General features: G+C 36.6%; 1 protein-coding gene across 4 annotated transcripts in view; it reads right to left on the bottom strand.

The window, feature by feature from the left end:
• Nucleotides 1-243: 243 nt before the first annotated feature.
• The window catches only part of LOC150084435 (dual specificity tyrosine-phosphorylation-regulated kinase 4-like), a 268389-nt gene continuing 252155 nt past the window's right edge, over nucleotides 244-16477 (bottom strand). For all 4 annotated transcript variants that reach the window (XM_090375223.1, XM_090375226.1, XM_090375224.1 and 1 more), the window contains 5 exons: nucleotides 12673-12865; nucleotides 11870-11999; nucleotides 8810-8937; nucleotides 7528-7647; nucleotides 244-361 (listed from right to left, as the gene is read on the bottom strand). In XM_090375223.1, coding sequence (XP_090231349.1) covers nucleotides 270-361; nucleotides 7528-7647; nucleotides 8810-8937; nucleotides 11870-11999; nucleotides 12673-12865 — 663 coding nt within the window. In that variant the 3' untranslated portion in view covers nucleotides 244-269. The remainder of the gene's footprint in view (nucleotides 362-7527; nucleotides 7648-8809; nucleotides 8938-11869; nucleotides 12000-12672; nucleotides 12866-16477) is intronic.

Genomic DNA, 16477 nt, shown 5'->3' with positions numbered 1-16477 from the left:
GGAATACGTATACTGCGCAATAATAATGTATCTTAGGTTAATTTTTTAACCATTTCTTTCTTCAATTAAAACAAGTTCATAGAATTACATTGCTTCATACAATAGATTAATTTTTGGCATAAGACAACCTACATATACACATGTGTATATGTATAATCATGTATATACATTTATTTATTATTTTTTGTGACTTGCGCCAACTTCGATAATCATCGTTTTTTATTTACATGCAAATGGAAAAAAAATTATTACTAAGTTAATAGTATTCTTCACAAAATCGGTGGTAGGAAAGTACCAGAATCTTCCAAAGGATCATCCGGATTTCCAGAACTAGAGTCGGGATTGTCCATTTGGTGGAGCACTAAGGAATGAAACATATTTTAAATATTTATCTCAGTAACTAGCTGGTATAAAAAAAAATAAGAACTTAAAAATTGGATTCAGTTTATTATCAGTATACAGCCGAATCTCTCAAATGTGACAATTTATTATCCAACGTTACCCATTTTCCTGCTATCTTTGAAAAATGGGTGGATACGGCAGGCAACCAGAAAATCAGCACACTTAATCGTAATTCTTACACTGGCCAAGCAGTGCATCAGAGATGGAGATTCACTTCGGAGGCCTACGTTTTTACTGCGTTTCAACAACATCCAGAAATATGTTTGGGCATGGAATTGTCAAATTCTATTCGCGAACACGATTAAAGACCCTTTAATAATAAGCAATGGTTTACTGAGTTTCCGTTTTTCACGATTCGTGCATGACGCTTTGGTAACAATTCACTAAACAATAAACATGTATACTGTTTATTAAGTACACGGCGTGCATAAATTGCCACACTGCAAATTATTATATAACAGGAACTACAAGAGATATTCGGGAAACAGTGTTTTCAATGGAAGGAACAACTCAAAAAAGTTGGGCACTATTTGTAGCACACAGGATATCCAAACGGTTTACAATTTCGTGCCAAGTGTTTTCTAGCATTTGATGCGTTATCACGGAAATAATTGCATCAGTGATTCGCTCGCGAAGTTCATCCAAATTTTCAACGGGCTTACGATACACCCCACTCCACATAACCCCACAGAAAAAAGTTCAGTGGGTGTTATATCCAGTGAGCGAGGAGGCGGGGGATTGGTTCTCCATGTGCAATCTATTGGCCTGGAAAATTCTCACTGCGAAATTGTCACACAGTCAAAGCCCAATGAGGAGAAGCACCATCTTCTGAACCATAATGTTTGGTTGATGTTCTGCCATCTGTGGAATGGCAAATGCTCTAGCATGTCCAAGTAATTGTTTCTGTTTATGGTAGTCTCAACGAAAAAAATGGGCCAATCACCTGGTTACGAGCAAGGGCATATCACACATTAAATTTTGGGGAATCCCTTTCAGGCTCACCAAAGATGTGAGGAGTTTTGAGCATATCTGCAGTAAACTTCATTTTAAATTTTTTTGTAAGATGCAACTGTTGCCAGCACTACCGACATCTACACGATGCTATCTCTTTGGGCGGCTCTTTCATATGACATGAATAATATTCATATATCAGCTATAGTTTGAGCTTAATAATTGTTTGCAATTTTGTTAATTGTTTATGGACAACCTGCCCTGTATTTTTATAACTTTTAAATTGCCGTTTGTAATTTAATCATCTATTTATATTTGCCCATATTCCGCCTAAAGAATATTAAGCAGCCCAGAAGATTGCGCCTTTCAAAAGACATACACAGACCATTATGTATTGTGGAAACACTTGCACTGTCAAAGAGAATCGACATTAGGACTTCGGGAAACTATTCTATGAAACTTTTCGCATTCCCCCACTAATGGGAAATTTTAATTTACTATCATTTTATTTTTACTACTACCATATTGAACTCCATATATTTACTGTACTTTTACGTGTACTGTAACTTACTTTTCTATTGAAAAAAGATTACACGTGTACAGTACTGTACGTATATTATACAAGTTTCAATGCAGAAATGTAATATTTTTCGGGTCTTTTTTTATAAGACTATATATAACCAACGAAAATCAATCCAGAAAACTCCAGTATCCATCAGGGTCTGGTACCATGATTGCCGTATTTGGGAGTTCGACTGTAATCGGTAATTTTTATTTTTATGAAATAATATTTTAATTCAGCGCAGTTCAAATCATCAGATAAGAAAGTAATAAACGATTATGACATAAGGTACAGCAGAACAATAAATTAATAGTTTCAGAAGCTGTGGTAATAGGTAGTTACAACGACAACAACCAAGAAAAAATAAGTTACCAATTAATCATCATTATGTCCGTGGTTTTATCAATTGTCACTTGTTTTCAGAGGTCTGAATTTGAATTCCGTCAGAGACTGGAGGAGTTCTTAAAGGCCTCTTCAATCGGCGTTGTAATTAGCCGATCTGAGATGGAGGGAGTACAATCTTACTCTGTGAGTTTTTCAGTCTGTACAATATACAAATCCACCCATGACTTACACAGGCATAATGCATACAGCCATGTGGACTTCGACTTGCATGTTAATACGCTGTATCAATAGGAACACAATTCATCATTATTTACTCACAACTGTGGTTGTGAAACGATTTTAGTTGTGTTAACTGTGGTTTTGTAGGATTTTAGGTAACTTAGGCCATATTGTGCCGTGCCGTATACATTATGTTTGTAAATCGCTTGTGTTCTGTCTGATTTGCTTTGTTAGAAAAAAAAAACAAAAAAACCGAGTTTATGGGATTAAAAACCATGCTACCTCGCCTGACACCGACTAAATCAGCCACGTTGTGAAAAAGAGCCATAAAAATTTCTCGCGTCATCGTGGGATTTGAACCTAGGTTTTTCCCATTCGGTGTGGGGAGAACAGCAGTGATTATACCAACTGTGTTACCCACAGTTGGTATAATCACTGTGGTAGTAGTGAGTAGAGAAATTATTTGTTTTCTATCGTAATCAACTTCCATCTCCATCCCCTTCATGTCGGATGACTGATTCAAATAGGAACAACGTATTTAATCTGTGCATGGACAAACATGCATATTTACTACTTGAAAAATCTATAACTCTATCCCTCCGTCTGAGATCAGCCAATTACAGCACCACTTGAAAAATCTTTAAGAATTCTTTCACTCACTGACGTGATTTTAACTCGAACCCCTCCAAACTAATAAGGAAAACTCAGTATTCTGACCAGGCCGTATCATCCGCAGATGATATATCTGATATCCGAACCTTGAGGAATTTTGCTGCCTTCAGAATACTCCCCCAGTTCTCTCTTTCTTTTGCTGTTTGTGTTTAGCCTACGATCATTCCTTCCGTTGTCGTCCTACTGTATTTCTTCTTAGGCCTTTCCCTACGTCTTCTTTCACATAGTTTCACCATGAAGATTGTATCTAGTATTTTGTTTAGTGGCATGTGGTTTATAGCCAGCCCATATAACCCGCATGCTATGAAATACACGAATATTTCCATATCAAATACTGCATTTCATAACATTTCTTATTTTTTCTGAAACTGAAGATCAAATAGTGTTGAATTTCTGATACTGTTGAATATTAAATATTGGTCCAAATGGCATTCAGAGTACTTTTTCAAAGTTTTTCAGCTTTTCTTTTCTGCTCTATTGCTTGTGGATTATGACTGGTCTAATGATAGCTCTATTTTAATTTTTTCATTTCTAGATATTAGTTTCTATTTTAGAAGAGCAATTAATGAATACAGAGATCAGTTGCTGTGTAGAGATCTGATTTGAATCTGTTTCAATCTAGTTGTCGTTATTGGTTAGTGCCATGATATTTGATGTTCCATAGTCACTCAAGGGATTTGAACATGCCTTCGAATCCCGTGGGTGGAAAAGGCCTGTTCGAATCCCCCTCAATGACGCACAGAATTTTTATTAGCTTTTTAACAACGTCCCTGAGGTAGTTGATCTTTAGGTAAGGGTTGCTTGGTTTTTCTCCCAGAAACTCGGTTATTTCGTAAAACAAATAGCCAACTGACCACAGAATACACGCAACTCTGGATACAATATGCTGACGACTCATAATTTTAATTGTTTTGGTTCTTAACGCACACTTAACCTAACATAACTCCCACCCACAGTTTTTAATCTGTAATTTCCCATTATTACGTAATTGAATTGGTCTTTTCTGCTAATTTTCAAGTGCTTATTGGAATCGCCGTTAATAGAATTAAAATCCAATTCGTAAACGTGATCACAATGACTGGCGCTTACTATATGTCGTATAGTGAACGGTTTTTGTTATGGAGTGCCCATCGTAAAGTGATTTGATCGTACAGTGAACCAATCGTGAATGGGGGGATTCCACTGTAGTGAGCGTTGTAAGGCGTATACAGCACGTGTACGTGCAATGCGACCACCGAAACCACTTCCATTGAGTACAAAGGAGAGATCTAAATTATTTCGATAGTGGAAGAAATACAGCGTGCGATGGAGTTGAACAAAGAAAACGGAGAAGGTCCATCCACATCTTCAGAGCCTTACATCTTCCCAGAAATGTTAGAAAATAAATAAATAAATTTTTCTGTTTATACTCCGGTACGACCAAACGGTCAGAGGAGTTCACAAGATAGACAGAATACAAGAAACAGCACCGTATTCAATAGTCACGGGCTTGAACCCCGGTCACTCAAGGCACGTGTACTCGTGCACCCGCGCGCCTGACCACTAGGCTACGGCGGCCTTTACGTGAATTTGGAAGGAGGAGTCATGGAAGTTGATACTGCAAATGAAAACGATGAAGAGACCTCGAAGCCCAGTCGTAAACGAAAAGCGAAGAAGCCAAAACCGACTGCCAGATGTACTACATTAAATCGTTCGACACGTAGCGGGCGTAATACACAGCAACAGGATTTTAAGAAAAACCAAAGTATCCACGCACAGTTGAAACTTGCATTCCTGGATAATGATTTCGGTTTAGTCTGTTCCGTGTGTGATCGGCTTTGGTTCAAGAACGATGTGAAGATTGTAGCAGCTCGAGATCACGCTCTTCTTCAAACAGTATTTCCGAATGAGGATGTAAGTCAAATGTCGGCCTATAACAGTTGCCGTGGCTCTCCCAAGAACAAAGTGATTCAGGCTCTATCGAAGTCAAATGGTTTTAAATATCATCCGATGCCACAGCACTTGCCGAAACTAGATTTGGTAACGGAACGTCTCATATCTCCCAGTCTCCCATTCGTGCAGATTCGTCCCTTGAGACATTCATACGGTCAATACGGGATCCTTGGTCAAGTGATAAATGTTCGCCTAAAGAAGTTTCACTTTTAACTTCCGCTATGCGTGCTCGGCACACACAATTTTTTCTTCTCGCTCAGAAACGCAGGCCTTTCACCTAGAAAACAGCAAACCGACCGAGGATATACACTGTTACAGACGCGATATACCTACACCTTGTAGTCTTAATTGATTTGGCATTTAATGCTCACAAGAGCATTAAACTGCTCTGGAGTTGATGGAATTAATCTAAACTGCTTAAATGCAGTTTAGATTAATTCCATCAACTCCTGGGGATTTTTTTATTTTTCAGTAAGTTGAAGGTGGCTTCCTCTAGAGTCTAGACTAGGTTCTCGATCCATTGATTTAGATCTCACCATTATTGGAAATCTTACTAGGTTTTGTGGTGGTCAGCAGTTAAGTAGGTTTAAGAAGTAGCGGTAGACATCCAACCATCGCTACATATCTGTAGCGATGTCTGGATGTCTACCACAGAATTTCATTTTCGTCTCTTATAATCTGTTTCAGTAGCTTAAAGTATCTTTTATATTTCGTACCATTCCATTAATGACCTTTGTTAGGCGCGTTAGTGTGTATGCGTAAGGCGCCTATTACCTTCATTGTGTCCGTCCGTGTGTCCATCCATCCACATGTAATATCTCAAATCATAGTGGTTAGATTTTCATAAAATTTTATATTTGGCTCTTTTAGAAATATTTTCTCAGTGGATGGATTTTCCAAAAATTTTATATTTGGCTCTTTTAGAACTATTTTTCGAACCTTCTCAAATTACCAAATTTCACTAAAATGAGACCAATAAAATTTCATTTAAATCAGACCAATTCGGCAATATTTATTATTATTATTTTCATTCATATCACACAGGCTATCATATACCAATATTGTAATTGAAGCAGTGGATATGTTTTCCTCTTGACGCCAGTTCGCCGCCACACGGCGAGGCATGGTCTCTTTAAGACTTCTGAACAATTCCTCAATCCATGGTTCGGATCTCGCCATTATTGGAAATCCTACTGAATTTTCCAAGAAAAAAGCAGGAAGCGTGATTTATCGGAAAAGGTAACTTCTTTCCAGTCATCAACGACTGGAAAGAAGGCGCCTAAAGTTTTCATCTGAACGGCGTCAGATGCAAACTTTAGGCGTCATTGACGATGGGTGGCCGTAGGCATGAGTGACCTGGTGCCTGCTCCGCCTGAAATGGAACGTAGTGCATTAACTAATTTGTTGTATTTTTGATTGTTTGTTTCAATTTTCCTCTGTTTTTTGTTGAGATAATTTCTCTTTTGTTCTCTGAGAACATTTACTTGCTTCATTTCTCCTCCTTATAAATTCTTTCCTTTTTAGGCGTGTTAGCATATATACGTAAAGCGCTTGCTGTCTTCACCACGTTCCTCCGTTTGTCCGTCCATCCGTCCGCATGTAATAACTTGAATCCTAATGGATTTTAATGAAATTTTATATTTGGCTCTTTTAGAAAGTTTTGCTGAGCTAGAATCTGACAAATAGAAATCCGACAATTATTATTTCTTTGTCCTTCTGTACAGATGGACAAAGTCTCTCAGTGGATGGATTTTCATAAAAATTTATATTTGGCTTTTTGACGACGATGAGGACAATTAATGGAGCCACCCCAATTTTTTTTTTTTGAAATCGGACTAATCCAGAAATTATTATTAATTTATTTTATTATTGTTATTTATTTATTTTTTTTTTTTTTTCATACATATCACATGGCCAATCCATTTACCGAATATCGTTGCTGAAGCGCTGGATATTAAGTTTGTTGCTGTGCACTGGGAGAAATGAATGGACAACGTTGATGATGCATGGAAACAGCGTTGTTTTACCCACATTTCGTATGAAAGTTAGGGTAATGTCATGTAGTTCTGCCAATAAAATATTTTTCATGAAAATTGTATTTGATTTTAAATATATTTATTTAGTTTTAGCTTTAATTTCACAACAAAAACGTGAAAAATATAATATTGTTATTTTATAAAGTCATCGACATTTACTTTTTAGATTTTAATGCAGAATATGTTTTGTCAATTTTTGAAATAAAAACATATAATCATATGACATTTTCACTTCTCGATTTCTAATTCAATATAATTTGCAGATTAAAATGTCAGAGCCATATAAAAATTGTTTTAACTAACAATATTTAATGAAGATCATTTCACTTTACTTCTGAAAAAAAAAAGTAAAAATTAAAATAATAAGTAAATGAATAGAAAGAAAAGCGATATTAAATGTTTACTTACAAGATTCTTCTGATGATGTTTTACTTGATGTTGATATTGTAGTATGTCGGCGACTTGGCTCTTTTCCTTTATTGGACTTACCTGCCTTGTATACTTTATAAATTGATGTAGAAATGTTTTCTGCATAAGACAGAAAGGGATCAAATAAATCAATAATTTGTATTCATTTATTAACTTTAAAACTTGCAAATCTAAACAATCTTAACCAATACTGACCGTCTTAGTATTGGTTTAAACAACTTTAAAATTTCAAACTATTTATTGATTATGGATGACAATAAAACCTTAGGTTTAAAACTATTCCATGTGTTTCTCGTACTGCAGTAGATCTTTGGAATATGAAAAGAGATAATCTCTTTTATAGATGGAGCGGATTTTATAGGTGGATTATGAGACCTCTGTGAGTTACCAATATAATTTTTTTTTTCGTTTGCTCAACAACACGCACTCCCCAGTTGATATTTTCGCTATGGGTCTTGAAATAGCCCCTTATATTTCTATTCTATCTCCCTGTGTTACACTTCATCAATTTTGGAAAAGTAACATAATTGGAAATCTTAAACCTGAGTATCTAAGGATGGGAGAACGCAATCAGTTCCTAGACCATTAACAAATTTTGAAAATTCTTGAAACATAATTGTATTAAATATTTATTGGTATACTGTACATTGTAGCAGCTATTGTGTTTGGTTTAGTTTAGTTATTTAGTTGTAGCAGCTATTGTGTTCGGTTTAGTTTAGTTATTTAGTAAAATGCGTATTTTTTAGAAATTTATGGGGATACATCTACAGCCACACAGACATCAGACGCTGCGAGATATAATGAAATAATATAAAAATAATCTTCTTTTTATATTCTGGCGCAGCCAAACAGGATTAAAGGAGTTTACAAAATAGGGACTAAAAGATTATATTATAATTCCCTCCTGGAAACTAGAGGTGTTTCATCTAGCAAAGCAGGCAACCCGACTAATAGAATACAGTACATCCAATTTTTACACATACTGTACTGTACACGGACGCTTCGTGGCTTTGGTTGCCGTCAGCCAATTGCAGGCAGAAGAAGTAGGTCCCCGCGGAACGAAAAACCTCGGAACAACTCTATGAGTTGTTCCGAGGTTTTTAAGCCGCCCAACGTTTAAATCGGTCATGAAACCACCCACTAGACAAAATATATAATACCATATGCATAAGGGACTAGCGCACTATGACCAACCTAGTCAACGGGCAAAAAATTGCCAAATATAAGAGGTAAGAACGTGTGGAAAAAATTAATAACTGACCTGTCTCAATTTCTCGAACTGTTAGTGATTGAACTGTCTTTGAGCTATGTGAACTGTCTTGTCTTTGGCCTGCCAACCAGCTATGTCGGAGGGCTTCATCAGGAGTCATTCGGTATAAAGGATTCCATCTAAAATTTAAAAAAAAAATAGTAACCAATTACAAAATAAGAAAATAAGCTGAACACTGATGTTACTAATAAGGTATTTTAATAATATTCAGTTAGCTCATTTTATGGTTCATATGGAGGACAAATGTTTTTTCTTTTTTTTTAAACAAAAAAATTTAATATTGAATATGACCACCAAGGACTTTAATGTCTCTAAGGGGAAGTTTTGGTATTTCAAAACTAGAATTTTGTGCAACTGCACCAGTTCTATAGTTCTGCACTTGAACTACTGTAGAACGTCTTGTCCTGGCCCTCAATTTTCACTCCGAATCATTCTAAAGGTGTTCACTTAGATTCAGATCTGTACTCATGGTAGGAAATAGTAGGTCAACTGTTCTACTGGCTGTTCTTCGTGACATTTAACATTAACCATTATTGAGAATTATCATGCTAATACAAATAACGGCACGTGTCTTTCCCGGATTGTTGGCAATTCTACAATCAATCATCACAATACTAGTAAGACAGAAACGTTCAGAATGTCACAATGAACATGTATCCATGATACATGTTTGTTGTGACATTTCATCGACAACCAGTAAGTGAACCAAGTCTAAACCATGTAAATAGGCTGATATGATTACACTATCACTACCGAATTTCATTGTTGTTACAATTTAGTTGAAATCATTCTTTGAATATGTACCACACTCAAGTGTTCCCACCTGATGTCTGAACCGTGCAGTACAATTCATTAGTCCGCCAGTATTGTAATGTCCTATGCTTCTGGTCTATGGATAGGCGATAACGTGCTCTGCTCGGAATAAGATGATGACTACGAGAATCTGTGCAGCCAAAGTACTCATTTCATTCCACTTGAAGCGTTTTTCTGAAGGTTGTTGGTCCCACATTTATCTTCGTTCTGTCAACTGTCTCTCGAGTCAGCTCATTAAGGGTACTTTTGCAAATTCCTCTCACTATCCATTTCATCTACAGACATGCGTTATAGGTCATTAATGGCGGTGTACTTGGCTTGGAATGAATGCCCCGTAGCCATCTATCTTCCACTGAGAGTACGATCTTTCTAATAGTTGATTTAGGGAGGAACCAAATTCTTCTGCTATTTGGCGAACGGACCTGCCTGCTACGTGACAATAATAAAAATAAATTTTCTGTTTATACTCCGGGACGACCAAACGGTCAGAGGAGTTCACAAGATAGACAGAATACAAGAAACAGCACCGTATTCAGTAGTCACGGGCTTGAACCCCGGTCACTCAAGGCACGTGTACTTATGCACCTGCGCGCCTGACCACTAGGCTACGGCGGCCTCTACCTTTTGTGAAGGCAGACCTGACGTACATTGACAGTCTATTTTTTTATACTTATATAGGTATATATTTATGCTGATACGCATGAGAATGATATTTGAAGAATATATACCCTTTTGTTAACTTTGTTACATTGTCTCTATATTACAAGAAACCTGTTGTCATGCATTTGTTATTGCCATTTAATGAAATCTTGCAATTCGTTTTCTATTTTTCAAATAGAAAAAGAACTGCACAAACAGAAAATTGTGATAGCTAGTATCGCAATTTATAAAGCTATCCCATAAATGTATACTTTTGAGTTTTAACAGTGATCATTAGGCTACTTATGTACAGAATGGAGCAGTGTTCAAATTAGACTAGAAGGCACCGAAATGTTATCCTGGTGGTTACTATTTTAAATTAAATGAAAGTTTTCGATTTTTTAATTTCAAAAATATATATAAAAAATAGATAAGTCTGATAAAGTTTGCATAGATTGAGGTGAAAATTACACAAAGTGCAAAGACTAGAAGGGTAAGGACAGTAGAAAAAAGAAGAATTATAGGCTTGAAAAAGGCAAAAGAATGTTAATATCCTAAAAGTTATAATGAGTTAAGAAAATTATGGGCTGAATTGCAAAGCCAATTTGGAGGTGAAGGAACTGTAAAGTAAAATTATTAATACCAAACGATTAAACAAAATAAAATAAAATATAATAAAAGATAGTAGAGCTGTCATCAGAGATGGGTGGACAAAATTCGTTATAAGTCGAATACAGGGATGGCAAAAAGTCTGATGTCAACTGAAGTAAATATCGATACATGGTCAGGTAATTCATCAGGGGACTGCATCTGACCATGTACCAGGAATTGCGTTACTATACTTGTCCATAGCAGTAGAAGAAGTGTGAAATAAAGCCAAAAACAAAAAGAATAAAATTAGCACATTCTTTTATAGTATGGACAACGTAGTCCCAACTCAGTGTCAATGATATGAAAGTTATTAAGGTAAACATAAGGATAAGGCTAAAAAACATAACTAAGTGTTTTCAGAGTGTGAAAAATATGTAGATTTTTGGAAAAATATTTTAGCGTTGGAATTTTGTGGAAAATGAGAAGAATTAAAATAAATAGGAACAAGCACATGGTATAGGAAGATGTATTAAATTGAGGATGGGGAAGGGATAAAGGCGTAGTTAAATATATATATATATATATATATTCTTCGGGGAACAGTAGTTGCACAACTGGATTTGTAGTGCCTTCACTAGAGCAGTCAGTTCCTAAATAGTTTACTCTTAACGGATTCCAGTTTTTGGAGCGAATCATCCCTGTTTACACAAAAGTTGTTTCTATTAATGAATCCATCCAGACGGCTAGTTAAATTTGGTGATGTGATTGTACTCTTTCCACTTACTGAAGAGATAACCCCAAGGTCCTTGATCAGGTCAATTTTTTGAACTTGTAGTGGAATTCAGCGAAGTTCTCGATACGAATAACTTTTGTTGTTATTTTAATGAAGTCTTTAAATGCGTTCCAGTATGAACTTAATTTGGACTAGTAGGCGTGTCCTAAAAATGTATGAGTAATGTAATTAAAAGCATGAGTAAGTAGAAAGAGGGAAAAAATGACTTTACTTACTGCAAACACCGAATCAAAAAATCAATGAATTCATCATCACTGCAGTTCGTTGCTGTTGCTAATGTCTTTGATCCAGGTTTACGTTTTTTCCCTTTGCTATTTGTTAATGTGCGTGGAATTCCCTTTGAATCTACATAAGAAAAAAAAAAAAGTATAAGCAGGCTGTATTTAGCAATGGAATTTCACTTACTAGCTTAAAATGTTTAATCGAGTTAATGCAGAATCACTGAAGATTAGTATTTATCGAATTCAGATTTTCATAATGTTTAACTCAATAATGATTATAACTGACACGATCATGTTGCATTCTTTTTCCTATGCCAAAAATTTCACGGAATTTTTATTGGCTCATGTTTTGCTGCCATTTTAAGTGTATCAACAGGACTGTGAAAGCACTGGATTTGAAATTTCACTCAAATTGCACGAGCTTCGCTTAGACAAGTGCAAAGTGTGTTAGTTGTCTAACGGCACCAGGGGTTTCCCCCATCTCCGCGTTGTGTACTCTGTTTGTGTAGCACAGAACTCTGTGAAGGCCAGACATTTAAAAAGTGTGTGGGGAGTGGACGGATGGGTAGTGTTGTGTACCGTTGTTGCTTCGCTTAGACATTATTATTCAACTGCTTAGCGAATTTTTTTCTGTGATTTCGTGGATTCCATTGAAACACACGTTTGAAGCTATTAACGAAAGCAGCCGAAGAAGATAAAGGCTATTCATAGTAGCCTAGTTCTCTTGATAAAATGGGAATGGCTCACTAAAACAGTGACATAATTAAATACATTCGGAACAAAGAATAACCACCTACCGAAAAAGAGTCGTCGTCTAGTTGCTATATTTAGAACATCCTCTGGCGGTGAACCAAGGACCTCCATTATGCAGGCTAGTTGGTCAGCCTCGTTTTCTCCAGGAAAGAGAGGCAAGCCAGTATAGAGTTCTGCCAAGATGCATCCGAGGCTCCACATGTCAATGGCAGTGCCGTACGGGAGTCCCAAAATTACCTGTAATAAATGAATAGCGTGTCAGTTTTAAGTCTTGTTTCTTTTACAGCCTGCTTGTGGTAACGTAATTTAGAGGAATCAGAAACAAAATATTGCAAAATTAAATCTTACCAAGAGAAATTTTCGCACATCCATCATATTTATCAGCGTATAAGAAATCTTTGTGTAAGTTTCAGGACTGCAGTATTATCCACAATGATCGGGTCTAAACTATGCATATACATTCGAAAAATACTGTTTTGGATGTATTGGGTTCTTTAGAGTAATCGTCGAGGAGTTGAAGTCACGAAGTATTAAAATATTGTCTGTAAAAGTGCTCTACTGACTGTAAAAGTGCTCTACTGGGATAAAAAAAAAAAAAAGAAAAAAACAGTATGCATTTTCGAAAGAAGAAGGAACAACAAACATTCAGTAGATTCGGATAAGGAGTATAAAAACAGGATTCAATTTCCTTCTCTCAATTCTGGCCATCGAGGCAGTGCAAAAACCCTGAGTCAAATTAGTAAGGAGCACCCGAGCTTTGACACAGAAGACAGAGAAACACTGCAGGTTTTTTCTATTGTTATAACGAAGTAACAACAAAAGATAAAAGAGGTCCTTAAAACAAACAATAATGCAGTCTCATAGATACCATTGTACTACACCGCTGAACAAAATTAACAGAACACATAGAAACGTGGTATAGCTCGCGTAGCTAGCGACTCCTATAAATGTCCCTTATGGTTGTGTACCATATATGGTGCACCACCATAAGGGACATTTATAGGAGTTGTATAAGAATTACCAAAAAAAAAAAAAAAAAAGAGGTCAAATTACAGAAGTCGATACAAGATCAGGATAAAATCTTTAGACCAGATGTTCCCATCCGACACTATAAGAATGTTCTTCACCTTGGACATAGACTGTGACCGATTTTGTGAAGAAAAGGCCTACCGGACCAAAATTGACCATCGTATATACACCCTCCTGCCAAACAACTACCAGGTTGACATTGGGCAAAAGAGAACTTTTTCCTAAATAAACATGTGGATTTGACAGTTTATGTGTTCCTAATATTCATATATATAATATTGTTAATTTCTTTGTCTGAACTTTAATGGGCAGGGTCTACACCTAAATCTGATTTAATAAATAAAAATAAGAATATTCGAAAATATAGTTACACGACATCAGCACATCGTATGATCCCCCTCCAACTACTAAACAGGCCTGACAGCGATGAACCATGCTCGATATAAAAGTGTCAATGAGATTCTGTGGGAACAAATTCCATTCTTCCACCAGCGGAGACCTTAGCTCACCAAGACCGAGAAGTTCGCTGTCGGCGTGCAATGCGATGCCCAAGGGCGCCCCACACATGTTCGTTCTGATTTAAGTCTGCTGAGCGTGCTGGCCATGGCAGTCGTTGGATATCTTCAGTTCCAAGATATTCCTCCATCACTTGAGCTCTATATGCGGCGGTGTTGTCGTGCATGAAAAGAAATCTGGGAAACCGCACCCTTAAAAAGTCGCACAAGGGGTCGGGGATCTGTTCTCGGTACCTCTGCGCAATTGTGGTACATATATCAAAAACATGAAGGGGTGTGGCCGTAGATCATTATCCCGCCCCACACAAGAACACCGCCTCCACTGTAAGTGTCCCTTTTTCTGAACGTGGAGGGATAGTACTGCATTCTTTGTTGTCTCCAGAGGAAAATAACTTCTAGAATCTGTTTGTAGGCTAAAACGGGACTCATCAGAGAACGGAACTGTACCCTATTTGTCAGGGCTCCAAGTCACATGTTAATGCCAACAGTTTCGACGAGCTCTGCGGTGGTTTAGGGTTAATGGGATAACAAACCACTGGCTTCCTTGCGTAGAGTTCACTTGAATTTAGCCTTCTTAACACAGGCTGGTTGAAAATGTTTTCACCTGTGTCCGAAATCCCGAGACAGGCTCGTAATCGTATACTGTATTATGTAATATTAAAATACTGTATTTGATATGAACGGTATCAAACAACGTTCAACTATGAACGTAATTAAAGTGAGACAAATATTGATTTGGACTCTTCTTGAGGCACTGCCGCAAGAAATCTTGTTGAACAGATTCAAGTTGATTTTATGGTAGATTCTTGTAATAGGAAATCCGAAATCTACATGTCGTGAAACAATAATTTTGCTGTTGTGTTTTAAGCGCATCAGCAACTTAAACCATATTGCGTCCTATATATTTTGCCTGTAAATGTGTATTCAATGGTCAATTTGCCTTTTTGTTGGAAGAAATTTCTAAGTTTTCGTGAGAAAAACCATGGTATCCTCGCTTGAGACCGACTAACTCAGCCACATTGCTACGAGGCGTCAATCTATCTTGTCTTTAAACTTCGTGTGTTTTATCGGACCATAGAACACATGCAATTTACAGTAGGGTTGCTTGTTTTTCAGTTGCCCTCACAGGAGATTAAGTCAGTCGCCTTGTGAAAAAAAAAAAAAAAAAAAACCTTAAAAGCTCTTTCATGCGCACAGGAATCAAACCCAGGTCCGATTGCTGTGCTAGCAGTGTTAGCCCTATTTAAGAGCAATTTCACATAGGGCATAAATTTCTTACTTCTACAGCGCTATTTTCGCCTGAGCTCTTCAAATAGTTTCCATTCACTCCAAGGCAAAACGTGAAGATTTTATATTTCTCTTTTTCTTTCTTGGCCTCTCAGCATTTTTTTTTTTTTTCTTAAGCTTGCCATTGATTTATCATATAGAACTGAGCTATTTAAAACACCATTTTCATATAAACATTAGCATTTTTATAAAATGTAAGTTTACAGGATTACCGTATTGTAAATTGTAAAGTTCTACAATTTCCGTCCGAAGACAGTTTTCAAAATCAAATGCATCATTTTGCGCAGTTCATAGATAAGTAGAACATGCCCCGACTTGATTCTATTCCATTTCCATTTTTATTTTGTTTTAATCACGTGGAACAATTGTGCTCTCTTGGACGATTTGAAGAAGAAAAATGAATGTAAGCTACAGGGCAAATAGTAGAGCAACGTTTCATCTACTGAACGTTACAGATGAAGAAGAAAAATAAGTGTAAACACACGTGAGAATGGCTAGAACTATACGTACCGAAACTTATAAGATCTCTAAAAGAAATACAGCACTCTTATCGTACAGAAAGCAGTTATTTATTACTATTATCGCTGTTCTTTGCAATCCTTTGTCAAGTTGAATTGTTTAAGGTAAGTGCAACTTAGAACATGCAGCATCATCTTTGTAAATTGCGTGACCGACGCCTGTGCCTGAGAAGAACTGATCACATTCCACAGGGAAAATAATCTTTATATAAATTCCTCTGTGTTTCTTCTACTGTGTTTCCATAGCGATCTGTCTATCAAAGCAAAGAACATGCGATTAACGCGTACCAATTGCGCGTATTTGGCGTTCTTATAATATAAGGTTATTGGTTGGAATGACCCTTCCAGTTAGTCGCGAAATAACGTACGTGTAAACCTTGCTCCTGGCATATGTTGGTTTATAGTATGTGGAAAATAAACCGTTGTTGATAGTGGTATGTTTTTAATGGTTTTGCTCCGCTTCCTATCGAGAAAGTACATATATTCGAGAAATAAATACA

The sequence above is a fragment of the Mastigoproctus giganteus genome, chromosome 6, assembly GCF_048544385.1.
Source record: "Mastigoproctus giganteus isolate SK-2022 chromosome 6, ASM4854438v1, whole genome shotgun sequence".
Classification (NCBI taxonomy): domain Eukaryota; kingdom Metazoa; phylum Arthropoda; class Arachnida; order Uropygi; family Thelyphonidae; genus Mastigoproctus; species Mastigoproctus giganteus.
Note: the sequence above shows the minus strand (reverse complement) of the source record. Positions and strands in the feature narration are given on the sequence as shown.